General features: G+C 47.6%; 11 protein-coding genes across 11 annotated transcripts; 5 read left to right on the top strand and 6 right to left on the bottom strand.

Moving 5' to 3' along the window:
- Positions 1–75: 75 nt before the first annotated feature.
- N7479_001760 (uncharacterized protein) lies at positions 76–799 on the bottom strand (the record flags this gene model as incomplete). The annotated part of the gene is made up of 2 exons (XM_057249457.1): positions 76–104; positions 241–799. The coding sequence occupies 2 exons, from the start codon at positions 797–799 to the stop codon at positions 76–78; spliced, it is 588 nt and encodes a 195-aa protein (XP_057113889.1).
- Positions 800–1,692: 893 nt separating this feature from the next.
- On the bottom strand, positions 1,693–1,878 carry N7479_001759 (uncharacterized protein; the record flags this gene model as incomplete). The annotated part of the gene is made up of 1 exon (XM_057249456.1): positions 1,693–1,878. One exon carries the CDS (start codon positions 1,876–1,878, stop codon positions 1,693–1,695), a length of 186 nt encoding a protein of 61 aa, XP_057113888.1.
- Positions 1,879–2,200: 322 nt separating this feature from the next.
- On the top strand, positions 2,201–2,562 carry N7479_001758 (uncharacterized protein; the record flags this gene model as incomplete). Its single annotated transcript, XM_057249455.1, has 2 exons — positions 2,201–2,237; positions 2,294–2,562. 2 exons carry the CDS (start codon positions 2,201–2,203, stop codon positions 2,560–2,562), a joined length of 306 nt encoding a protein of 101 aa, XP_057113887.1.
- A 2,306-nt stretch (positions 2,563–4,868) lies between these two features.
- On the top strand, positions 4,869–7,027 carry N7479_001757 (uncharacterized protein; the record flags this gene model as incomplete). The annotated part of the gene is made up of 3 exons (XM_057249454.1): positions 4,869–4,959; positions 5,021–5,171; positions 5,218–7,027. 3 exons carry the CDS (start codon positions 4,869–4,871, stop codon positions 7,025–7,027), a joined length of 2,052 nt encoding a protein of 683 aa, XP_057113886.1.
- An 841-nt stretch (positions 7,028–7,868) lies between these two features.
- Positions 7,869–10,334, top strand: N7479_001756 (uncharacterized protein; the record flags this gene model as incomplete). The annotated part of the gene is made up of 3 exons (XM_057249453.1): positions 7,869–7,952; positions 9,947–10,070; positions 10,150–10,334. 3 exons carry the CDS (start codon positions 7,869–7,871, stop codon positions 10,332–10,334), a joined length of 393 nt encoding a protein of 130 aa, XP_057113885.1.
- Positions 10,335–11,651: 1,317 nt separating this feature from the next.
- Positions 11,652–12,167, bottom strand: N7479_001755 (uncharacterized protein; the record flags this gene model as incomplete). The annotated part of the gene is made up of 1 exon (XM_057249452.1): positions 11,652–12,167. One exon carries the CDS (start codon positions 12,165–12,167, stop codon positions 11,652–11,654), a length of 516 nt encoding a protein of 171 aa, XP_057113884.1.
- A 603-nt stretch (positions 12,168–12,770) lies between these two features.
- On the bottom strand, positions 12,771–14,521 carry N7479_001754 (uncharacterized protein; the record flags this gene model as incomplete). The annotated part of the gene is made up of 4 exons (XM_057249451.1): positions 12,771–12,851; positions 13,810–14,103; positions 14,164–14,402; positions 14,449–14,521. The coding sequence occupies 4 exons, from the start codon at positions 14,519–14,521 to the stop codon at positions 12,771–12,773; spliced, it is 687 nt and encodes a 228-aa protein (XP_057113883.1).
- Positions 14,522–15,659: 1,138 nt separating this feature from the next.
- N7479_001753 (uncharacterized protein) lies at positions 15,660–16,222 on the top strand (the record flags this gene model as incomplete). The annotated part of the gene is made up of 2 exons (XM_057249450.1): positions 15,660–15,776; positions 15,821–16,222. 2 exons carry the CDS (start codon positions 15,660–15,662, stop codon positions 16,220–16,222), a joined length of 519 nt encoding a protein of 172 aa, XP_057113882.1.
- Positions 16,223–17,535: 1,313 nt separating this feature from the next.
- N7479_001752 (uncharacterized protein) lies at positions 17,536–18,646 on the top strand (the record flags this gene model as incomplete). The annotated part of the gene is made up of 3 exons (XM_057249449.1): positions 17,536–18,303; positions 18,363–18,395; positions 18,473–18,646. The coding sequence occupies 3 exons, from the start codon at positions 17,536–17,538 to the stop codon at positions 18,644–18,646; spliced, it is 975 nt and encodes a 324-aa protein (XP_057113881.1).
- Positions 18,647–19,644: 998 nt separating this feature from the next.
- On the bottom strand, positions 19,645–21,147 carry N7479_001751 (uncharacterized protein; the record flags this gene model as incomplete). Its single annotated transcript, XM_057249448.1, has 2 exons — positions 19,645–20,288; positions 20,808–21,147. 2 exons carry the CDS (start codon positions 21,145–21,147, stop codon positions 19,645–19,647), a joined length of 984 nt encoding a protein of 327 aa, XP_057113880.1.
- Positions 21,148–21,979: 832 nt separating this feature from the next.
- On the bottom strand, positions 21,980–24,091 carry N7479_001750 (uncharacterized protein; the record flags this gene model as incomplete). Its single annotated transcript, XM_057249447.1, has 4 exons — positions 21,980–22,591; positions 22,639–23,542; positions 23,594–23,991; positions 24,044–24,091. The coding sequence occupies 4 exons, from the start codon at positions 24,089–24,091 to the stop codon at positions 21,980–21,982; spliced, it is 1,962 nt and encodes a 653-aa protein (XP_057113879.1).
- Between the last annotated feature and the right edge of the window lie 364 nt (positions 24,092–24,455).

The following is a 24,455-nucleotide window of genomic DNA, read 5'->3' as shown; positions in this document are numbered from 1 at the left end:
TACTTGCATAAACTAGGACAAGCCACGGTGAACATTGAAATAATGGCCATGGCAAATGTTGGCTTGTACAAAAGTTCAGAGGATCGGAATGGCCATTCCATGCCCTAGGCCAATCAGCTACTTCGGCCAATAAGAAGACTCTCGGTGCATACAGTTCACTATTTAACATGGGACTTCGTGTCTTGGTTGATATCTCGGTCAGCTTACGGAACTCAAGCAGAGAAGACTGTCGATACATACTTTTGTGTATTGATCCATCTCTGGTATTTCGTGAGTCACACACAATCATGCAAGCCATAGTAACGGGGTCTCCTTTGCCCAAGTTCCATGCTGTCTCCGTGTGATTGGCTGATTGTGACTCCTCTGTATCGGAAAGGGCTACCAGAATATTTTTGCGTCCCTCGGTGTACTCAATCATCTTGCCGTAGACTTCATCACCAATGTGGTACAGGCCCAGAACCCCAATATCGGCGGTCAGCCGGTGGAATTCGTCAACAAGAGCAGCCGGCGGTGGTACGGTGGGCCGAGTGGTGAACTCATAAGGAACCCCCGAAGACAGCCAACGCTCAGGATAGTAATTGCCGGGCAAAGCGAAGATTTCCGGCTGGGATATGTTCCCCCTGCTGAGCATTCTCTCCTCATCAGTCAAGGTGCAGTGTGCGTGGACGAGGCAGAGGCCGTAAAGATTGCCGTATTGAGCAAGGAGGCTTCCTACGGCAGAGAAAATAGTTCCACGATCAATGAATCGTTTTTCCGCATCTTCGAGAGTCGGCAGGTTGTTGTACAGTGCAGTCGCCATAGTTGAGTCTTGTGGGATAGCGATTCAGAGTGTGTCGAAATTTGTGGGAAACGAGACTGTAGCAAGCTGATGATATGTAGCGTATGGATAGAACATTACTTTCGGTTGAGATACTGCGTTCTTATATCTGCCATCTTTGGGGGCTGAGCATAGTCAAGGTGGACTAATTTATTCAGCTGTTTACCCACGAGTCGCGAGACTCAAAGTGTCTTAGTTAGTGGCTTGAACTCTAAGCTAAAAGTCGCGAGTTGCCTCGCATCCTTGCATCATTGCCAATACCCTTGTACTTCACACACTAGTCAAACGGTCACAACGTATCAGAAGCTGTGATTTCAACCCTGACGTTGTGATTTGCCACATAGCCCACTCCGTAAACTTCCCGTGCTAGGCGCTGCTGATTCCAAAGGACCGCTTGTTCGGAGACCACCCACCATCAGACCCGTGACCCGACCCTCTCGATCAGTGAACTCATGATTCATCTGCTTTTAGCGACATGGATGTATCTCAAATCTAAAATTACAGACCATAGATTGAACTATAAATAACTGCATATTCTTCTTATTCATTTAGCGTACAGCTCTACCGACAGGGGTGCCACGGAGATCGCGACGTTTAGCGTACAGCATTACCGACAGTACCTTGGAAGATTTTAAATCTAAGACCATAGTCATGTAGTCAAACTGGACCTTCCCATTTCCGGGCAGACAAGCGCCAGATGGTATCATCAAGTGTCGCCTAGAAATATCCATGTTGATCGACGGCGATCAGACATACAGTTTTTGGATAACGCTTTCCCACCCCCATCCAACACGCTAGTGCCAATTGAATACACAACCAAGAAGACAGTAGCACTAGCAAGCGGCAAAAACAAGATCAAGTTACTTCCTATCAATCTAGACCTTCGACCACACATCACTCTGCCAGCCTTTCAAGGTGCTTGTGGCGTAGTGCGCTTCGGCTCCAGTGCCAAGAGCATGCGCAACAGAAGACCGAACTTCTCGATTGCCTCCGGATACGTCAGGGACAAAATTATACTTTTGGCTGAGAGAAAGGTTGCTCGTGCGATGATGCAGCGTCATCTTCTCAAATTAGTCGTCTTGCAGACGAGAGATGGCTGTTCATCATTTAAAAACAAGGACGTCCTTCGTAGGATTACATGCCGCGAAGGACAAGTGGATTGTGTGAATATCAACTTGGACTGACACTATATATTTGAAGATGGAGCCTTTAGTAGTCAGTATCCTCGCTATACTAGAACTACTATGACACTGACATCTGGTATATAGACCATGCGTATCCAAGATTCCCCCAACTGCGATCTTTGCGCTCAGGGCGCCAGCGATTGCGATGCCCTCAATCATATCAAGTCGGAGCTTTAATCAGTGGAACACCGCCTTCATGATGCAGTCCTTCTGGCCATTCCTCTGGGAGAAAGCCAGTTTGACCTGGCAGTTGAACAGATTTCTATCAGGGAAATTGGAGATCATTTCACAGACCTCACCAATTCGCGTCTATCGAGCTATGATCCCCTTTTCGTCGCCGAATTCGGTCGTTCGTTTCCCGAAACCGCATTTCGTGCTCTGATGCGAATGAGAGATCGATACAACAAGGTGGCAAGTTCAGTTTACAAGTCAGGGGACTTACGCCGCATCCACTGGTTCGAGACCGAAAACAAACGCATTGAAACCCTCCTAGAGACGTACCGACAGCAGTGTGTCAATCTCGATCCAATGCCAATTTATGTTAAGCAGCGAAAGGAGTAAATCAAGTGCGTTCGCAAGTCATCTCTTTTACATCTTGACTAATTGATTATTGGTGTGTCGCAAGACACTGCAGGTTGACACTGTTGGCCTTTTCCCATATTCCAGCATCAGGTAGCTGCGGAGCATTCACCGAACAAAGAAAGGGTTTTTTGTGATCCTGGTCCCGGATTTGTTTGAAGGAAAATAAGAGAATATTTGAGCCTACGATGGGACGTTAGTGTGGATATGTTATTCAATAGTTATCTTAGGGAAGATGAAATGCCAATTGTAGTATCTCCCGTCTTTCCTGTATTCTTCCATCAGATGCCCCTTCCAAATTGGATTCGCTTTCCGAAGTAGTGACAGTCACCCATATTTCTCGTTTCTACCGACCCGTCGGCAAGCCATGGGATTTCGTCCCTCAAATGGCGCATCCGCTTGGTAGTTTCATGGGGCCGCTTTCTGTAAACTAGACTTTCTCTGCCTTAATATGTAACCCTAGCAGCGCTCGAGTGGTACGCTCATACACACTGCCTACAATTTTCAGACTGATGCGGAATATCCACATGTTGCACCACACCTTGTCTAGAGATAACTATTGAATAACAAATCCACACTAACGTCCCATCGTAGCTCAAATATTCTCTTAGTTTTCTTCGAACAAATCAGGGACCAGGATCAGAAAGTACTTTTTTTGTTCCAACTTCTGTGCCCAACTTTTAAGAATTGGGGTTCGATCGTTATGTAATGTTCAGTCGACTTGGCTGCATGCCAAGACAGTAGACACCGCTTGCACCAATCCTTGCACGTGCATCATCGACAAGTACTAGATTTTTGGTCGGTGAACCCACTGAAAGCCTTCAGTGCATGAATCCCGGTCGGGCCATGCTGCGCGTCGCTAGAGAGGCGTTTGTGATTAAAACGGGGGGTCCGTGGCCTGCGCTACTAGGTCTAGATTCTTGGAGACGATATGTCAAATGTAGTTCCATAACGGGAATATTTCTCTGGTCGAGGCCCCTTGTTTTGTTACATGATATTCCCACACGTGTCCCAAAAGCTGGTTGGGCAGATAAATGACTCTAATATCACATAGAAAGCGATTTCTCGCAGATTTGTCCTCGAAGACTGCAGCATCCGTGGAGCCCTGGAATACACGAGAGAGCAAAATCCCATCTTCGCAATATGCGGGTAGTATCTGGTACCGCTGGTCACGATGGAAGTTGGCTACCTGCAATGGCGCCGTGCCTAACGGAGACCAGCCAGTCCTTCGGAACCCGATTCGCTTATCACACCCAGACTCATCCACGTAGACCAAATGGTACGACTGAAATTCTGACAGGTTATGTATATAGAAATCTCGTAAATCTGCATTCTGTTCCTTTGCTCTCTGTCGAGCAACTTTCTTCGACCAACCCACCGAAGCAAGAGCCCGTTTGAGACTCGAATTTGTGACCTGGATGCGGAACTCGTCCCATAAAAAGATAGCCATCTCGTCCACATATAGCCCGGGCTTTTCGAGGAGGCGATCGCATAGTGCTTCTATCATCGGAGGTGTTACGGTCCGTCGTCGACCTACTCGAGTTGGGGGTGCTCTGACATTTCCAAACCTGGAAAGGTTGTTGCTGATGTTGATGATTGAACGCTTACTACATTCAGCAGCTTTGGCCATTTGCGAGGCAGTCAATGATTTGCTCGATATCATGTCCTGGATCATTTCGAGCTTTGAGAGAGGGAGTCTTGGCGCCATGTTGCGAGGAGAAGACTGGACGTTAATGGAGGAGAGCGTTGGCATAGGGGGCGACTCCGTCTGCTCACCCTTGCTCACCCCTCTACTCAGTGAGCAGGTAAAATGAATTTGGGTGAAAAGTCTGGGGGATGCTGGCTATTAGGAAATGCACGTGACATGGGCGATCTCGCAGTTCCTGGGAGCTTGGGGGCCCATCTCAAAGCTGCGGACCTCAAAAAAGTGGTTGCTAAGCTGGAAACCATACGTTAGTTTCACCATAGCAACAAAAAAATGCGATCTCAAAGTGTCCATCGTGTACTTGAAAAAGCCGGCAACAATAAGCTCTCGAAGTGATACTGTCAAAGCATGCTTTTGACCCCGCGGGACCTGGCTGATTATCGCATGCTGCGCTTGGTCTGAATGTTCTGGGTCGGGTCGATCCGGTTCCTAGGAAGGTGCTAGTCCTGCCCCACGGCTCGACGTGGGTGGCCTGCAAATCTGGTCTCCTGTCTTAGCGCCGCGGAGCCGAGTCACCTGATGACGCACCCCTCCTTCAGTTGAGAGCCAAAGAGCTTGTAATGAACTACAAATATATACGACCATGGCGTCAACAAATCACTCTGGTATCAACTATGGAGCCCAGGTGGGAATCAATTATGGCACATTTACGGCAGACTTTCATCTGCCACCGGGTAAGCCAGGAACGGAACTAACAAGGTCAAGACCGACTGACTAATTGCCGCTTCCCGCTAGAGCGGCCAGAAACTCCGCCCAGCCCTTTGTCAACTGTCCCATTCACGCGCGATCCAGACTTCATCCGTCGCGACACACTGCTTGATCAGATTTATGAGAAAAACTCGGTCCCGGGGTCGAGGATAGCGCTTGTTGGCCTCGGCGGTGTTGGGTAAGTGCATTGCGGCTCTTACTGGTCTATTGCTCACAACTCGAAGAAAATCGCAACTTGCGATCGAATACTCCTACAAAGTCCGATCCAAATCACCGGCAACATGGGTTTTCTGGGTCCATGCGAGTAATGAAGCCCGATTTGAGCAAAGTTTCCGGGACATCGCCGACCAGGTTAAAATCCCGGGTCGTCAAGATGCTAAAGTTAACATATTCAAACTGGTCGAAAACTGGCTCCGCGATAGAAAGATAGGAAATTGGGTTTGCATCCTTGATAATGTCGATGACGATCAGCTTCTTCGCTCGGTTCCGGTGGCAGGCAAGGGAGATCCGATGAGCAGCTCAACGAACGCCTCAACAAAACCACTCTTAGAATACATTCCTAGAAGCCGAAATGGCTCTATCATCATCACGAGCCGGACTAGAGAGGTTGCGTTAAAGATGGTCTATCACAGCGACCTTATTGAGGTTAAACCTATGGAAAAGTCCGAAGCGCTAGAGCTTCTCCAAAGAAAGCTTGAACAACCAGGAGAGAGCCAAGAGTGTCGACAGTTAGTGAACGCGTTAGAGTCTATGCCGCTAGCTATCGTACAGGCCGCTAGGTATATTCGAAATCGGGCGCCTCGGTCTTCGGTATCACAATACTTGAAAGATTTCCTAGGGAGTGACCGTGAAGCAACAAAGCTTTTGAAAACAGAGGCGGGTCACCTCTACCGGGACTGGGAAGCAAAGAACTCAATTCTGGTGACGTGGCAAATATCATTTGATCATATACGCCAAACAAAGCCGTCTGCAGCGCAGTTGCTTTCTCTCATGAGCTTTTTTGATCAGCAAGGAATACCAGAGAACCTTATCCGGCATCGGCCCAAGGCCAACTACACACCAAGTTCAGAACTTCCAAGTGACTCCAGCGACGGAGAGACATCTGATTCTGATTCAGGTCCCGATTTTGAAGATAACATCGCAACACTTAGAGACTATTCATTTATATCTGTTATTGAAAACAGCACTCTCTTTACGATGCATCGGCTAGTGCAACTGACTACGCGTGCGTGGTTGAAATCTCATGGACAAAAAGATCAATGGAAGGGTGAATTCATTAGCATCCTATGCGAGGAGTTTCCCACTGCTGAATACGAAAATTGGGAGAAATGCAGACCGTTGTTTCCTCACGTCAAATCCGCAATGTCACAACAGCCAGCATCAACCAAGTGTCTACTAAAATGGGCTATGCTGCTTTATAGAGGTGCATGGTATGCGTCGCAGATTGGTAACATCACGGATGCAAGAGAAATGGCATTTCAATCAAGAAAGCATAGAATGATATTGTTAGGTGATGAACACGAAGAAACTATTGATAGCACAAGCATGTTGGCAACAGCGTACTGGCATGAGGGCCGATGGGAGGAGGCCGAGCAGCTCGACGTGCAGGTCATGCAGACTCGCAAGACAAAGCTCGGCGAGGACCATCCCGACACACTGACCAGTATGGCCAACCTGGCGTCGACGTACAGGAACCAGGGCCATTGGAAGGAGGCCGAGCAGCTCTTTGTGCAGGTGATGGAGACTCGCAAGACGAAGCTCGGCGAGAACCATCCCTCTACGCTGACCAGTATGGCTAATCTCGCTTTCACCTGGAAATCTTCAGGTCACGATGCCGAAGCCATATCTCTGCTACGGGAGTGCTTAACCAAGCAGAAGCAAACAATCGGCCTAAACCATCCCACTACTTTATCTAATTCTGAAACATTATTAGAATGGGAAACAAAGGTTGCACGGGAACTGAAGGGGAATTGCAAACGGATGAGGAGGGGGAAAGTTATAGAGAATACTGAAGAAAGCGCTGAATACGGATGACTACATTAAACGCTTAGCAGTTCATGTTCGCATTACATTTTCTGCTTCATATTTTTTTAAAACAATATGCCATCATAGGTCGTCTCAATGCGCACTCCGTGAAAGCAATTGGCCTTTTCGCTCCATTCGACTTCGTTAAAAAATCAATGTGACAAGTAGATAGAAATGTCGTCAACAAGCTCAAACGGCTACAAATACGAGTATCCTCCGTAAGAGTATTACGAATAAATAAGTAAACGAGATAACACGTGATAGCGCCTTTCAATACGATTCAATATTTAAAACAAAGCTAAGCCAGAAATGGATTAGGGTGTTTCGGACTAGGGTTCGAGATAGATCCTATATGAGCAAAGTGGTGAAACTAATTTCGATCCTCCCTGTAACAACATCAGTATCACGGCCTTCACTAAGGCTTTCGACATCAGAGCTTGGGATAACGCAAGGTATTGTCGATTTGTTTGGGCTCTGGTCTCTTTCAGTTGAGAGACTCTCGAAGAGTGGAAATAATCATTGAGAGAAAGGGACTGGGGGATACTTATCGGCTTCCATTAGCACAAAATCAGAAAGGCCTAGGCTATGTACTCCAGCCAAGGAATGGTGCTTATGCAGCAAATTGGATTCTGAATATCGACATTCCAACCAGTGAATGAGTCGGAATGTAGAGTCCGTGGAGGATACTAGGCCCGAGGAGACCCCCTTGCGTCTGGAACACCACCCTAAGTTTTCAATTCTTCCACCATTCCTAATGTCACTTGCTCAGTGTTTTGTTCCAATCTTTTAGTTTTCTCCAGTGGATTGCAGAATTAAATCTCTGCAACTGAACAGTTTCACCCGCCTGGCTATGCCTATTCTAAATTATTTACCCGTGGACGTCACCGGAGCCACTAAAATTCTCCAAGCAGGGCTGGAGGGCGGAAAGCTCGCCGTTGCTTATGGAAAGCCCGCCCTCGAGAAGTCCGTTAATGTGACCGTTCAGGTTAATATACAGCTCCATACATAACGTATTTCACAAGCGAGCCGCCCACACAAGCGAGCCGCCCACCTAAACTAAAACACGTCTCGGGATTCGCACTTAGTCAATTCAACCACCCACTATGCCACCAACTCGCTCTCAAAGCTCTCGGAATTCAATTGAGCAAGAGGGTAGGATTCTTTTAGCTATTCAGGCTTTTAAGAATAAAGAAATCTCTTCAATTCGTGAAGTGGCGCGCGTTTTTAATATACCGCGTACAACTTTACGCGATCGCCTCTCCGGCCACACTGAACGAAGCACTACACGCGCAAATTCCCATAAATTGACAGAAATAGAAGAGGAATCTCTTCGAAAATGGATTCTCTCTATGGATTCTCGTGGAGCAGCTCCCCGCCCTGCTACTGTACGAGAAATGGCGAATCTTTTACTTCAACAACGTGGAATAACCCCAGCTCTTTCGGTCGGCGAAAACTGGGTTACGAATTTTATAAAACGATACCCTGATCTCTCCTCCCGATTCTCGAGACGCTATAATTACGAACGTGCGAAGTGTGAAGACCCAAAAATCATTTGTGAATGGTTTGATCTCGTTCAAAAAACTATCCTTCAATTTGGGATCGACCCCGATGACGTTTATAACTTCGACGAGACTGGTTTCGCGATGGGGTTAATTTCCACAGCGAAGGTGATCACGAGGAGCGAATTCTACGGTCGGCGCTCGCTTTTACAACCTGGAAATCGCGAGTGGGTGACTACTATTGAGTGTACAAATTCATCGGGTTGGGCCCTCCCACCGTGTATCATTTTCAAAGGCAAAGTCTACTTAGAATCATGGTTCGAAGGCCTACCAAACGACTGGCGAATTGAAGTTAGTCCTAATGGTTGGACTTCAGATGAAATAGGAGTTCGCTGGCTTGAAAAGCTCTTTATTCCTAGCACTTCTCTACGTACGAAGGGGGGTTATAGGCTTCTAGTTCTTGACGGACATGGAAGCCATTTAACCCCTAAATTCGATGAAATTTGCGAGCAAAATAAGGTTATACCAATTTGTATGCCTCCGCACTCCTCTCACCTTTTACAGCCTCTCGATATTGGCTGTTTTGCTGTGTTAAAACGATCATATGGTCGGCTAGTGGAGACAAAAATGAGAAATGGAATCAACTATATCGACAAACTTGACTTCCTCGAAGCATACCCCCTCGCACGGATTGAAGCTTTTAAACTAGAGACTATCAAGAATAGCTTCGGAGCAGCTGGTCTAGTACCTTTTGCACCTAATCGAGTGATCTCGAAGCTTGATATTCGTCTTCGAACTCCTACCCCCCCCTCCAAGTAGGGGGAGCGATTGGGACCCAAAAACGCCCTCGAATTACGTGCAATTACAAAAGCAAGCTTCGTCAATTAAAGCTTTGCTTCGTACTAGATCGAGGAGCCCTCCGAGTCCGCTAAATTGCGCGATAAATCAGGTTTTAAAAGCCTGTCAAATCACTATGCAGTCTGCTGCTTTTCTCGAGAAAGAAGTAAGCGATTTACGTGCCGCCAACGAGAAGCAGAAGCAAAAGCGTACTCGATCCCGGAGGCAGATACCTGCTGAAGAAGGCCTTTCAGTTGAAGAAGCCTCTGTATTAATTATACAGCAACAGGAAGCAGGTGAAGCACCTCCTCCGGGTCCCAGTATACCTGGAGAATCGGCTATTCAGCCACGTACACGGCCCCCCCGGGGTGTGGAATATGCAGATTGCCAGGGCATAGAAGAGAAACATGTCCAGATAGACCAATTAGTCAGTGCAATTAATTTAATGGCGTTTTGGTTGAGATAAATGCATTTAAAATTAATGGGTTGGGATAGGTGGGCGGCTCGCTTGTGTGGGCGGCTCGCTTGTGAAATACGTTATAGAGAGTATTTCTATGCTAAATTACAATAGGTAGCAGGATGGAGCACTCAGAATCCTGTTCTAGCCGCATGTGTGGTCGTGGGCGCTAGTGGTGCTGTGGTTTTCGCTGCTCCCGGCCTCGCAACGGCTCCAGTTTTATCGAGTATGGGATTCACAACAGGCGGAATCCACGCAGGTATGTACAAATTCGCAGGAATCAACAGATTAAACCTTGTTTCCCGCGCCCCGAAGCTCGAATAACCATTCATACCTAGGTTCAGCAGCAGCAGTCGCTCATGGTTTGGTCGGAAATATTGCAGCTGGGAGTGCGATGGCCATAGGACAGAGCGCTGGTGCAGGAGGAAGTGGCCTTGTGATTGTCAATGGAGCTGCACAATTGGGGGGTGCTGCGATGACGGTGGGAAGTGCTAGTTTAGCGTGGATCAAAGCCAAACTATGAACATACCCTATGCAATGCAAGACCAGGATTCAGGCTAAACGCATGGGGCCATTCGTTTGTTGGAGTTGGGTAGTCTCTTTATGTCTGATAACTGGTATCTTGAAATGTATGGGTCCAATCAATGGTGTTAAAATCTCTGTATTGCAGTATCCCTTTTCCTAGCAATTTATATGGATCGCGGATTACTAATTCAAAATTACTGCACAACCTGGATTAATTAAATCCCCGGTATGCCGGTCTGTATGCTCCGACACTTTATGTTGAATGTTGAAACTGGGTTTGGGCGCGTGCGATATCCAATTAAAATGTGCGTGGTGATCTCCAGGTGAGCTGACTAATGATAAGCGGCGAATCAAAGATCAACAGCCCTGGAAGTGGGAGGCACGGGAGGGCCTACTGTCAGTAAAAGACAGTTCAATATGCTACTTCCATTCCTGCGGCGCTATTGGCAATTTCCTTGTGAAGAATTCCAATTCGATTAGCAGGCCTCGAACGGTCTGTACAAGAACTCCTCAGCTGGGTAAGGAAGAATGTAACGGATAAAGATCCTTACAACATGGAGACGGAGTCACCTGACCGCATCGGTCGAGTATCGGGAACGAATCGCCAAGGAATCATCACATGGGCCCCACGTGAAGCGTGGAGGCACACATAGTCCAGGATTCCCCTGAATCCCTTTTCCTTTTGGCAAGAATTGGTCTCGGCACACACAGACAATACATTCTCGTTCCTCTCCAGGTCATTGTATCTTACCCGGTTGACAGGCCTTACACCTGAAACTGTATACTCTTATGTCAAATACCGGAGCCAAATACCTGGTGGGTTACAGTACTAAACCGCCGGTGATCGGATACAAGGTAATTTACCTTGGATCTCCACAACGTCGGTCCCATACAACCGACCAAAGTGCATTATTGACTAGTGATTTTGTCTATTTATACTCGCGCGTTCATCCTGTTTTATGTATTGCTAGTCAGAGAGTTCCAATATACTCAGTTCATACCATACATTTCCATACAGTCAGATTTCTGTCAGAAGGCAATAACGGGCGTCACTATACATATCACGTATTACGGGATGCTGGAAATTTAGAAGGTACCGATAGCTCGATTGAGAGAATTCGATCCCACAGTCCCATAGTTACATGTACTTTACTCCATTCCTCCGCAGTGATACGCAGCGCCCGCTGATTTGCTAGTGCTTTCTATCTAGCCAGCTGCCACTAAATGTCTTGTAATAAGCTCGTTTCTTCCTCTTCAAGGGTTAGGGTAATGTCCTAACATAACTTAGCACATATTTCAAAATCTAGAGAGAGACTTATGTACCGTAGGATGGTCCGAAGGAAATGTAGACTGGATAAGGCGCAGATCCCCGTGATGCGACCGACGGACAACGATCACATGTACCACCTCCAGCCCAAACCATTTTGCCACCTTCGAAAATGTTCCAGACATGGTTCAGGGAATGCGTGCTAGCAGTATTTTGTGGACGTAGGATGTGGAGGTTGATAGACAAAGCGCGAAGTTTATCGAGGAAGAGGACGGAAGTGGGCCAAGACTTCTCAGTTGGGGAGCCAGTGACAAAAGTGGTCAGGGGCACCCGGATCTCAGCAGGGGCAGGACCTTCCACGAAGCTCGCATCGTTAAGCATATCATTGATATCCCAGAAGCGCAGTCGGCCGGTCTTATCCAAGGAGGCGATAACGGAATCATCATCGCTGAAAGCAAAGTCTTTGCCGGCTTTGCCAGTGGAGATCTTCAATGCACGCTCTTTGAAGAATTTCTCAGTATTGACTGTACGCTGAGTACCAGAAACGCCGTAGGTAGGGCTCATTGCTGCCTTTGGGGAAATAACGTAGATGTTCTTGCCCCGACCAATGGCAAACAAGTTTGTATGACGAGTGCTCCGCTTGGCTCGCGTTTTCAGCTGGCCACCAGAGGTGTTCTCGTCCGAAGCCGGTCATAGGGAGATAGTACATGATTTGAAGAGAAGATGCCAATTCACATTTCATTGCCCAGCTGGGGATGAGTCGTCAGCCTTGGGTAAATAGACAATTAAGCAATCCAACTGACTGTCGAGTTTCAGCGGACTAGAGAATGAAATATAGGTTCCTGGTGTAAGGACCTCGCCTGCAGCTTACACTTCCCCTGCCGCACCATCCGACCCGGGCTTAATTGATAAAGGAAAGAAAAGAGACTGGTAATGACGAGTGGGTTTGAAAGCAATCTTTCCCGTGATCCGCCAGATCGAGTAGCCGTATCCCTAAGAATGTTAGGGCAAGTTTCAGGCAAGTTTCAGGCAAGCAATATATCGATATACCTTGATTTTATTAAATCTCAGTTCCTCCAACAAAGGATCAACTCTCACATGGCGGCCTTCATCTGAGCATCTGAATAGGTGTTCCTGTTCCGCCTGGAACTCATTCGTTTCGGAGACCTATGCCGAGAGTTCTGTCAATCGCGAGCGGGCACTCTGATTTATCGTTGTGGGAGACATCGTGTGGATGAAGGTAAAGAGCTGTAAATTGTTTGTCAGAATATATTGAGTGTCAGCTGCAATTACATGGAAAACTCACCCAGGAGACAAACTGGTTCGGTAACCGACGAGCGCCAGCATTTATAGAGGGGTAGATACAACGAGACGTTGCTTGGATACCCGAGATGTCATCGGGCAATGATTAATAAGGTATATCACGTGAGATCATAACGTGTGTTCTGTGGTCTCTAACGGAAGTTAGGGCCTAATATATACCGCTGCAGTGACAAACACACGTTCTGTTTGTCCCTATGATCTTTTGGCCTAGCGGCAAAATGCTCTTATATAATCCCTTAGGAGTTGCGGCCTAAGCGGTGCTTAGGATTACACTGGCGGGTATTATATGTCACGTGCTGAGTCTAGCTCTTTTAGGTTAGGCGCAGTATGTGCCCAGCAGATGTCGGGTGGTGATTGTTTCGAGCACAAGAGTACACGACTAAACCCTTGGCTGATAGAGCTGGATTCTGTGGTAGTGCCGTAGTAGCTATATGGTGGCATAAATAGTGTTCCGCGTGCAAGTGCGGGTGACAACAGACGCAATTGACTTTGTGAAAGGTGAGCCTAGGATATATATATTGACTAGTACGGTTTGAAGTTTCAGCCGCGAACTTAATGAACATGGCCTTCTATGGGCTAGGTGAGCCCTTCGCACTTGCTATCTCCTGCTAATGTGTCATAAGATCAATACCCGCGTTCTCACTCCTAACAACGCGTATTTTGCACGATCATAGCCGCGTTGCGATAGGCGCGAAGTGATATTTCCCAAAACGGGGGTTTAACTGTAGACCCACCGGCCGGAACGCTAGCGCTCGTAAGATAATACGGATACGCGACCACAATGTCGTCAAGACACCTCGTCGGGTATCGGAGCCGGTATTCCTAGCACGATGCTGTCTATACTATCACAAGATTCACGTTGTCTGCCTCCATGCAGTTTTACCATGCTCCCCTTATGTGCTTGGTACTCCTGCAACACCTGCATAGCTTCGGTGATCCCACTGCCGATACGAACCAACTCGTCTTCTAGGTAAGTTGCTCGAGATGAACTACTGTCCAACTCGTCCTGAAGCCGACGGATGTTTGCTTGCAATATACGGTTTTCGCCGAGGGACCCTTGCAGGTGGATAGTGGTACGGTCAAGCTCGTCCTTCAATACATGATTGGCGCATTCCAGCTCGTGGATCCTTGCTGTGAAGGATCCGCTTTCCTCTTGGTCACTACGAGCTGGCCCGGCCTATTCAAATTTAGTATTGCGTTTACCTCGTCAGACAACTTCAGGGATCGTATAGCTCACCTCTTCTCGTGGCAGGTGGTCCCGTTCTAATTGGGTAACCTGTAGCGTCTGCGGAGTAACTGCCTCAAGCGACCGGCCCAATTCCTCACAAATGGACTTGTATAGGCCCACGCTTCCACGGCCCAAATTTGACTGCAATAGGCTCTTCTTGGATTCCGTCACCGACCAAGCGTATTTATCTCCGACTGATGGCTGTAGGCGGACATCGGCGGGAGCGACGACAAGACCAAGTCGATCATCTGACGATTAGTTTCGCTTATCAGGCGGAGGAAGACTATAGCATACATATATGGGCTGCCAATGCCTCACGACACTGTTGTCTGAAGAAGGCACGCTTCTCATTGCTTGTGAGGACCATGATTGTATTTGATTTGCCAAACAAGGCTGTAAGTCCTTGATATATGTTCGTTTTAGGCTTTAGAGATTGTATGTCTTAAGGACTTGAACGTCCTAGTGGGGCTAACCGGTTACCGAAGATTAAAGTTAACCGAACCTTGGAAACCGGTAACAGGCTATAAAGCTCGGGTAGCATTGAGTTGACCAGGACGGTTGTATGGTCGTCGCGAATAACCCAAGTGGGCGAACTCCGCTATTTTACTACCTTAGCTTAGCCAGTCTAGACGGATGATTAAAGGAGAGCTTAGACGATGGCTAACGACTTACCTTTGTCCCTATAAAAGCTCTAAGCCCGAGTCTATGAAGCACAACCGGAATCACCTCACCAATTTTTGGGAAATGGCTAGAGTTTTTATAGACGGATAGTCAGTCATCCCATGGCCAAGTGATTTAGCCCAGTGGCCCTCCAGCTTCTGATGGTTTGGAACCAAGTAACACCCACCCCTCAGTTTAAATAGACTATTTATCAACCGATCAAATACAATTTTCGCCCAATGGGCTACGCGTCTATTATATCCCTTGTGTCTTTGCATCGCCAACTACCAGATCCCTGTCGTTCACCGTACCCGGTTTCAGAGTAACTTCTAGGCCTATTAGACAGCGTAAAACAATAAAAAAAACCCTGAGGTCCAATCTATCGTATGGCTATACGGCGCTGTGGGAGGCGGGAGAGCAAACTCGGAAGAGAGTACAATCAACTTTCTAACGCCGCTTAAGTATGGCCGTGCTGTCGACCTTATCATCTTACGAGCTATTAAGTGAGGAACGGCAGATTAGAGATATACGTTGATTGTGACAAGGAGTAATTAGTGGTGAATGTAAGGGCATGGCAACGATAAATAGCATATGAAGCGGTCTAATATTAGCGGTTAGGTATTCAAGTGTAGGTCTATACCCGCACATTTGTATGGTGGCTACAGGGAGTGAATGTTGGAAGTCGGTCGAATACAAGTAACCGAGGGTCTGCTACCCAGTACTACTGCCACGGTGACTTTAGTCTAGCTATACTCCACTATAGGCAGCCGAGTGAGCAAATTTGTAGTATAAAGAGAGACCAGTTCCCAGCAGCGGAATGAGCCTCTTTGCTAACACGATCAGTTATGGAGAGCCCCAGCAAAACATCAGAAGTCACAGGTACACAGGAAGAGGCACCGCTCTATATACAGCCAAGTCCAACCGAGGAGCCCCCACTTCCCGGTGTTGCAACCCCGCTGCCGGTAAGAATAGAATTTGAATAGACCGGACCACGCTGACCAGCCAGACCCAAAAACACGACATAGAGAGGCAGACTTTGGCTATAGAGCCCTTCCGACCTATACTTGAGGTCTTGAAGCAAATTGAAGAAGAAGATACTGAACTTGCATTTCGTGCTGCACATCTGGTGGGGTACATTAGATGTCTGTGGGAGTCTTGTGTTTCCAAACATACAGATATCCAGCAGCTCGAAGAGGAAAATGAGAAGCTGCGGACTGGGAATATTCAGCTATGCAACGAGGGAAACCGCTTGAAGCACTGCCAGGATAAGCAAGTAGCCCGCTTGCGTGCTATCGATGATGCGTTGGATGAAGTTCGGGGAAGGCTTATCGGTGTGCTCAAAGTTTGGAACGATCGGTCTGTCGGCAACTTGGCCATTTTGCCGGAAGATGGGGTTTCCCGATATTAGTCGTTGCCGTCGAACAGGTCAAAGTTACTTCAAAGCTTTGCACCGCCACAATGCTTCAAGCAAGTGTTCGATGATAGCAAGTATTTGCTAGCCCTCCAATGAATCCCTTGATTCTGTGTGCCTAAACTTCGTGGTCTACAGTTGCTGAACAAGTTGATTGTTCACCGACTGAACTTCCAGCACTTCGAATAGCGAAATATAACAAGATCATCTAGGTGGGCAGAATGTATAATTGTAGCTGTCAAAGTCAGCAAAGAGTGGTATTTCCTCGTACGCGGCCAACTTTACCTCTAGAAATAACAGCCAGCAGTAAGTACCAACTAGTGCTGTAACCTTGGTAAGGCACGAGGAAAGGGAAAACAATGAAAGATAGATCATCAATTGAGATAGTGTATTGATAAGGCTTCGCAGCAGGATGCTCATTCGGAGAGACTGATCCTTGGTGGTTAACTTCGGCTTGAGAAATAAGCTTGTAGTATATACCACGAGTAAGAATGGAAACACGCAGGCTATCCTAAGTTTTACCTCTCTTACAGCCTCACTTGTTCCGGCCCAGCTCAGTCCATATAATCTACCAGTAGAACATCTTTCGGTACAGACACTGCAAGGTCAGAGGGCCAGATATAAAGAGTTTTCCTGCACTGTTCGACGAGACAATTCCAAGCGAGCGAGGCTGGCAATTAGCAGCACGGTAGCCAGGGTTTTATACACCTTAGGCGAAATCTGCATGACTGGCTGGTATACTCGCAACGTACAGTTTTAAAGGGACTGAGTTGCACTTATACACAGGATTATATGCTACTGGATTAATTATGATATTATATATAGGGGCTCAATGATCCCGTCCTTCGATCTGTAACCGTCGTATATAAGCTGGTGACACCGAGCCTCCTTCTGGGAGCCCAATTAATGGCCCTGGAAACGGGGCGGGAGTTCCTAAGACCCCCGAAGCTCCCGGGAACATATACTTGGATCCCGGGAACCTTCTGTCCACTCCCAGGCACCGAGCAGCTTCTAGCACTTCATAAATATAGACGCCTATTGACTAAAAATGTACTCAACAAGCCCAGTACTCTAGGAGCGGGAGTGGCTCTCCCAGGAACGAACTAGGGTACATGCTTACCGTACGGTACATTGAATATTTCTGAAAGCTTTTATAAGACGCCTTGATCTCCACTTTTTTATACCGTTCAACACTTCAAACGAACTTATTATTACAATTTCCCCTCGGTAAGATCTTCATAGTAGCTTGAGCAAGACGAGAATATACTGAAATTCCAAAACCTACAGCTCAATTCGCATACTCTGTCAAGATGTCTCCGGGTCAAAATGGAATCTCATTGCTATTTTACCACGCAGGCTACTATGAGATAGCATGCAGTATAATGGGACAGTTGACGGCTTCCGATGTTGGCGCCCTCTTAGCTTCACTTCGGATTACACTATCCCAGCATACAGTGGAGACGTTCCTACAGCCACTACGAGACTTTGACTATACCATGCGACAGTTTGAGCCCTGGTTCGAGGAGAAATGTCAGATACTAATTATCGGCCCGGACACTATTCGATTGAGCGACCGGATCTTCAAGGCAGACAAGTACTACAAGGAAAAGCGCTCAAGTCAAGCTCGGCTGGAGGTGTGGATAATTGCGATCCCCGCCACCTTTGAAAAGAGCGTTAAGGACGTTCAACGCCTCAGGTACCGTTCTTATGCCTCCGCGTTATTTTCTCTGCAAACGCGCGCAAAAGCAGGGATTGCTGGGCAAAAGCTTCTCGAAAATAACCTGATCAGGCAGATCAGTTATACAGGATTCAAACCACGCAAAGTATCTGGAGAGTACCTAGATGTCAATGTTTTCAATCTTTTTAACACGACCACACATCGGTATCTAGAAACACATCTAATTGGGCTTGAATTTGCGGGAATGGAATTTGCCATCGAGTGGAACATCAAGGATCCAATGTCGAAGGATCACTGCTGGAAGGCAAGTCACGGACTTCCTTACATTGAGGCTGCTAGCCCTCGCGACACCAAGGTAGCCGTGAAAGACCGTTGGCGTCATCCAAAACCTCAAAGCCTGGTATTTTACCCCGTGTACCCGGATTGGGATCCACAGTCAACGGTTTCTATCCCTACCAGCTCGTCCTGAACTCTTGCGCTTTGTCGCAACAGGTGTGTTGTTTGCTGGTCAGTTGTTCATGATAATGAACGAGTACTGTAAATAGAACTATAATCTTACGTTGATATAGCGGAAGTACTTAGGGCTCGATGACACCGACCCAATAGCAGTAGATACGGAGCCAGAGACAAGTAGAGTCCAAGGCCGCGGTCTCAAGGCCTTGCAGGTCATCAGATTGCCAGCTGGCGTCCCCTACAATACCACGGCCCGCTTAGCCACAGATCTCAGAGCTACAGATCCCTGATGGCTCAAGCCCTGATACAAGCCTTTAGAACCAATTACAGCGCCGTGAGTGTCTCATATATACATAGAGGTAGATACCGTTTGGAGATAAGCAGTCAAATTTAAGAACTACTATAGTTGACTCCATATTCAAGACGTAGCACGAAGAAGCAAAAGAAAGGCACAATAGCTTCCTCGCGTTCAGGGAAACCCAGATGTCTGATTAGAATCCCTGATAAAATTAAGGAAATTACAGCTCAACGTGCCGATGGTATCTTGGCTAGTGTACGGTGTACCGATCGTCCAAAAGCTAAAACGGAAGTACCAAGTAGTATTAGACGCTTGGTGCCTTGCAATAGACGAGTTCCAGCTGGATACAACGCTCTTGTAGCAACTGAGTGGAATTGAAGTGGTAGCTAAGTCGGCCTTGGAGCTCTCTATTCTGGTTGGACCTACTGTTCGGATAATAACAGCAATGAACGGTTGATATTTTGATTCCGAGATGTTAAAGTCCATAGTCCTTATGTATCTAGGTGTGGGAAAAGTGAGCCTACCAAGTTTCTACCAAGTATCCAGGAAAGAAGAGGTATCGGCAGGCATCTTTCAGTTCACGGATGAGTCAAATATCGCTGACTTTGATTTTAGAAAAGGAACCCCAAAACACTAGAAGAAGGCTGCTCTATTGATCGGGTCTGAGTAAGCAAAGGCGTATAAAGTATTGCCACGGAGGAGCACACGCTCGTACGGATATGTACCCAGCCGGCCCATGGCCAAATCTTGATACGGAGAAGAATACCAGCCTATGCTGACAGGGTGAAATAGAACACCAGTGGCGAAGTCAAGATTTCTATTCGAGCGAACAAAAGGAAAATGAAAGGGAACAAGGTTCGAATATTCCTAGGACCGCACGTGAGAGTTTGAAAGCGAAATGGCAGGCGAAGCTTGGATCGGTGGTGAAGGACCCCGATGCAAGTATCCAAACAGTAGGCTGATGACAGGCAATCCATGAGATCAGAACATTCAGAGTTCCCAATTTTCCACTATATTCTGTACAAAAACCTGTGGATCAAGGAATGGTATGGGTATAGAAGGGTGAATGCGAGATAAGGGAACCGAACTCCACAGGGTAGAGTTGTCTGTGACCTCTACGCGTGGCCATATAGCTAACTGAAACCTTGATTGTCCAGCGCATGTTATGTTTCCCGCTGTAGGATGCTGCGAGAGGATGTCACTTATCTGACAACGTATCCTTCGTAAGTTGCCCAGCATTGACTCAACCCGCGGAAGAAAGAACGGATACTCTTCGACAGCCTCTCCGGTTTCCGTACTGAACTTACTGAGCCGGAGTTCTATCCAGTTCACCCGCTCAAAAAGGAAAAATGCCGATACATAAAGGAAAATATCATCGGCGCAGGTGTCTTGGGATAACGGATCCGGCCCCGTCCAGCTGAAGGCGCAGACGTTCTCGTAGCTGGGATAGAAAATACATTCGATGGCCGGAGTCCTCTTATGCCTATGCTGAGTATATTCTAACCATCCCCTGAGTGGTTGGTTTGAGCACAGAGTGCCACGGTTTTCTGCTAGGCAAAGTGGCGGTGTCGGTATATTGGGAAATTCTCTCCAAATTGATTCAAGATCTAGATCCAAATCGTAGTCTGAAGGGACTATCAGCGCCAATATTAAGTATCGAAAAATAATCCAACTAACCAATTTGATCAAGTTGTCCCATTATTCCTGTGCAGAAAGTATCGCGTTCACGATAAAAGACAGTTTCTGGAGGTAAGGATCTAGCAAGATTTGGTGGTTCTATAGGGTCTATATGTAGAGGTCAGTATGACTAGCTTCTAGGTTATAGAAAGCTCATCGAAAAAAAAAGTCCAAGAAGGGTCTTGGCCATAACAGTGAGAAGGCTATGTTTCCCAGTGATGGTGGCTCCTGATCTACGTAGGAGCAAACGGTGAATGATCTTGGTTCCTGCTGCAAATGTACTTTGGTGATGGGTGGGGAATGCCCGCCCTACATATACTCCACCCGTTGAACTATCTCGACCGACAAGACCGGTCAGACCATGTTCTTTGCTAGTATACGATACCCGAGAATTTAGCCAGACGAAGATAGCTTGTTTTAATTTGCTCCTGCACGGTGTTATTGTAGCTCAGTTATCTGACAAGACAGCCTATCACTATTCTGTAGTATTCCGAGAATACCCTGGTGTACGGAGACAAAGGCCTGACGATGATCCCACAGCAGCAGTTCTTGATGATTGTAGCACTGTTGGAGCTTTTCGTTTTCTCTCACTAACCATTCATTCGAGTTTTGCAGGAAGCGACGTTCCTCTTCCAAGCGTATTTTGCCGGCCGACTTGATCGTGTAGCACTCCCATAGACACAGATAGAGGTCCAGGAGGTCGACAGCAGAGGAAATTGAAGACGGATGGCTTTGTAGGATCTGTGACATGTTGCTAGTCAGGGAACAGGCTGCACCGGTCGGAATTGTCTGGGATGTTTGGTTAGAGCCGGCCATAAGAGGCGAAAGAGAAACCTAACCTTTGTCTCGCCCGGTGACGCTCGTTTCAAAGAACCTATCACCTGTTCCGATCTCCCTGGTATGTCAACGGGGATAACAAACTGATCTGGAGATTCGCGCTTTCTTTTGTTGGCTCGTCCAGACTGTGATAGAGAAGCAGGAGGGTCCATTGAGTCGTTTGGATTCCAAAGCTCGTCGCTATCGGAATTGTAGAAAACAGGGGTAGGAGAGAACAAGCTAGGGTGAACTGTATCTTTTATATCAATAGTCAAGGAGATTACGATACAATAGACTAGATCCTAGGAGATTGCATAGGGGGCACGTTCCAGCTACTTGGATGATAAACACACCCGCATAAACTGCTTCATCCACCACCAGGTTTAATAAGAGGATACGTTGCGATAGGTGGATATTCTTGTATTTTTCTTTGAAGACGCCCTGTCACGATCATATAAATGAGGGCCGGCAAGGAATCGCGGGTGCGTATATAAACCGGTTAACATTTCGCTGAAATTGCGTGATTTTACAGGCGAGAAAGCTACGAATAACTTGGTCGGGGCTGCTAATTAATAATAGGTACAGTATCTATTGGACTCTTGCTTTCATTGATACCTAGTTAAGCACGACAAGTTTATATACCTACAGTGGGATACTGTAAACTGAGATTCAGAGCTGCAAATTATATATTTTCTAGGTAGCAATACGAGTAAGGCAGATTATGACCAAAAGCAACCGCCTTCTTTGACCAAATCCATCATGGTCCCGGACGCGTTGCGCCGCGTAGTCCGCCGCGAACCACAAGGAAGAATCAAGAAAGACACGTACAGACCTACAACTCGTACGGTGACTCCATCAACCCGCCTCCTGGGCATGCGGACAGAAAACGAGCCCCGTCCACCATAGCACCATCCCAAATCGAAGGGTCACCTATATCTGCCGAACAAAAGCGCAGCCGCGTCGTATCATCGCATGCAAGGCCGGCAAGCTCCTTGTCACCGCCCTCCGATGAAGGATAGACACGACGCATTAGAAACTGCTGGCTCCTGTATCGATCACCGTGAGAGAAGTCCCCAAACGCGAGAACCTGTAGGGCCGGCAGTCCGTTGGGGCCAAATGCCCAGTCCGCAAATAACACAAAATCCTCAGCCTCTGCAATTGCCGCAGAGGATATAAGCACTGCCTCCTGCGAGTCTTTATACTCGAGGTGTGACCTGTCAAAGTACTCATCAACAATAGGACGGTAGTTGTGGCTACCATTGGAGATATCCCGGTCCACGGAACTCCAGCACGAACGAGGATACCGTGAATATCCTTTGCGTATCTCACGTATATAAGTGGCAATCTCGCGTGGGATGTCTCGATGGAGTCGCTCGAGGCCGCTGAACCGCAGATGTAGAATCTGAAGCTGGGAATACTTGGCCGTAGGTAGAAGACACCGACGCTGTCCTTATTAGCAGGCACTTGTTTACTGGGCCGAGAAAAACTTACAGCCGCAGATGGACTAGCACACAAAGCCAGAGCAAACACCTGGCCCAGGTCTACACCGGCAGACAAGTTCGTAACCCAAGCGGGCGACACATCCCGATCATCCTCAAATAAGCCATCAGCATCGATTGGTGCGAGTTGGCGCTCATGGTAGACAAGGCTTTTCAACGTGGTCTGGTGGTGTCGGATGGTGTCCTGGATATGGGATTTTGACGATGGGAAATTGGACAACCTCAAATGCAGATGCTGCAGCCCACGAAATGAACATAAGAACCGCACAACAGCAGAAAGGCTACATCCTTCGCCCGGTTCGTGCAGCAGATAATCGAAAGAGAATTCGAAATGCGTCAGTCGGAGCGGCTTTTGTGACCAATACAGTAATTGCACGAGATGCAGCTGATTCGGGCAGTCACGCAGCGTAAGCGACCGCAGAGAGTAGAATATCGCATTGTGTTCCGATAAGATATCCAGTGGCAAGGTCACCTTTGACAATGACAGCGTGGACAGAGCGGAAAGAGCTGGGGGATTCGCAATCCCTGTATCCCCGTTCGTAGTGCCGCCGGCCCCTCTGTCCCCGTCCTCAAGCTCCGATTGCTGAAGCCCAAAACTCTGCCAACACAGAGCACGGGCAAAAGCCGATGGAACGAAGCCGATGGACAGATGATCCAGGCATTTCCAGTTCTGACGGATACACCGTCGCAACAAATCAACCTCGGACGGATGTTGGAGTCCTTCCCACTCAAACGCCGTCAGACAGGTTAGTCTGGATATTCCTTCCAAGCGGTGCGACGTATCAGGGCAGGTGCCGTCAGTGACGAGTGAGAGACAAGTGAGGCCCTGTTGGTACTGACTGAGATAACCTTCCTGGTCGAGAACCCCCACTGGAACACACGTCCCCAGTCGCCATCTATTGTTAGTCAGTCACAGGTTTAGGTCGATGAGTACCGCTTATACTGACTCAAATGTTCTCAGTCTATTCGGCTCCAAGTAAGTGAATATCAGCTGCAACTGATCCTTCACGTCGTCCAGGAATTGCTGATGTGCCGTCGCCTCATCCGATGCTCCTAGTGGGGCTGGGGACTCCGACAGCCCCGTCGCACGAAAGATGTTGTAGTATACACATCGATTAAACCGAACAAGATGAAATGGAGCCCTGAACTGTAGGTGCCGCGTGTGCTGGAGATAGTCCGCGGCTCGTGAAGGACCGAGATGGCGAAAGAAGGGGTCGACATCCAACACATTCAGTGCCCATTCACTTGCTGCATAGAATGACACTGTACGGTATATCCGACGAATCAACACTGCATACAATCTGGACGAGGCGCGGCTGAGAACGCGCAGAGTGGTAGCTGGCAGCTGACGGGGGGTCAGTACCTGGACCAAACAAAACAAACACGCTGAAGCTTACCCAATCTGCGATCAGCATCAGAATCTCACTCGGCAAGGTCTCTAGCATTGTCCTCTGTGCTCATTTCACTCATCCGCTCTGGACAGCAAGAGGCTTATAAGCACGTATCTATCTGAGCGCCAAGTCAAGTTGCCTAGGCATTGCGCGGAGGAAAATCTCTAATATCCGTGGGTTATACATCGCGTTGGTAAGCTATTTCATCCGGTCACTGATAAACAGGCTTAGTGCCGTTTTTGCAACCGCTCTTCACCGGCAGGCCGCTAGGTCTTGTGAAGCGCGTTGTTAAGCTCAATGGTCGTTCGGTATGAGCGACAAGCAACCAACTGACCACAGCGGTGGCCATGGTATCTTCGCCGAAATTGGTAACCAGAATATTGAAGAAAAGACCGAAGAGTCGCTGTTCGAGAGAAAA

The sequence above is a fragment of the Penicillium vulpinum genome (genome assembly GCF_028829585.1).
Source record: "Penicillium vulpinum strain IBT 29486 chromosome Unknown utg000001l_segment0_segment0, whole genome shotgun sequence".
NCBI lineage: Eukaryota > Fungi > Ascomycota > Eurotiomycetes > Eurotiales > Aspergillaceae > Penicillium > Penicillium vulpinum.
The sequence above is the reverse complement of the archived record's forward strand: the minus strand, read 5'-3'. Positions and strand labels throughout refer to the sequence as shown.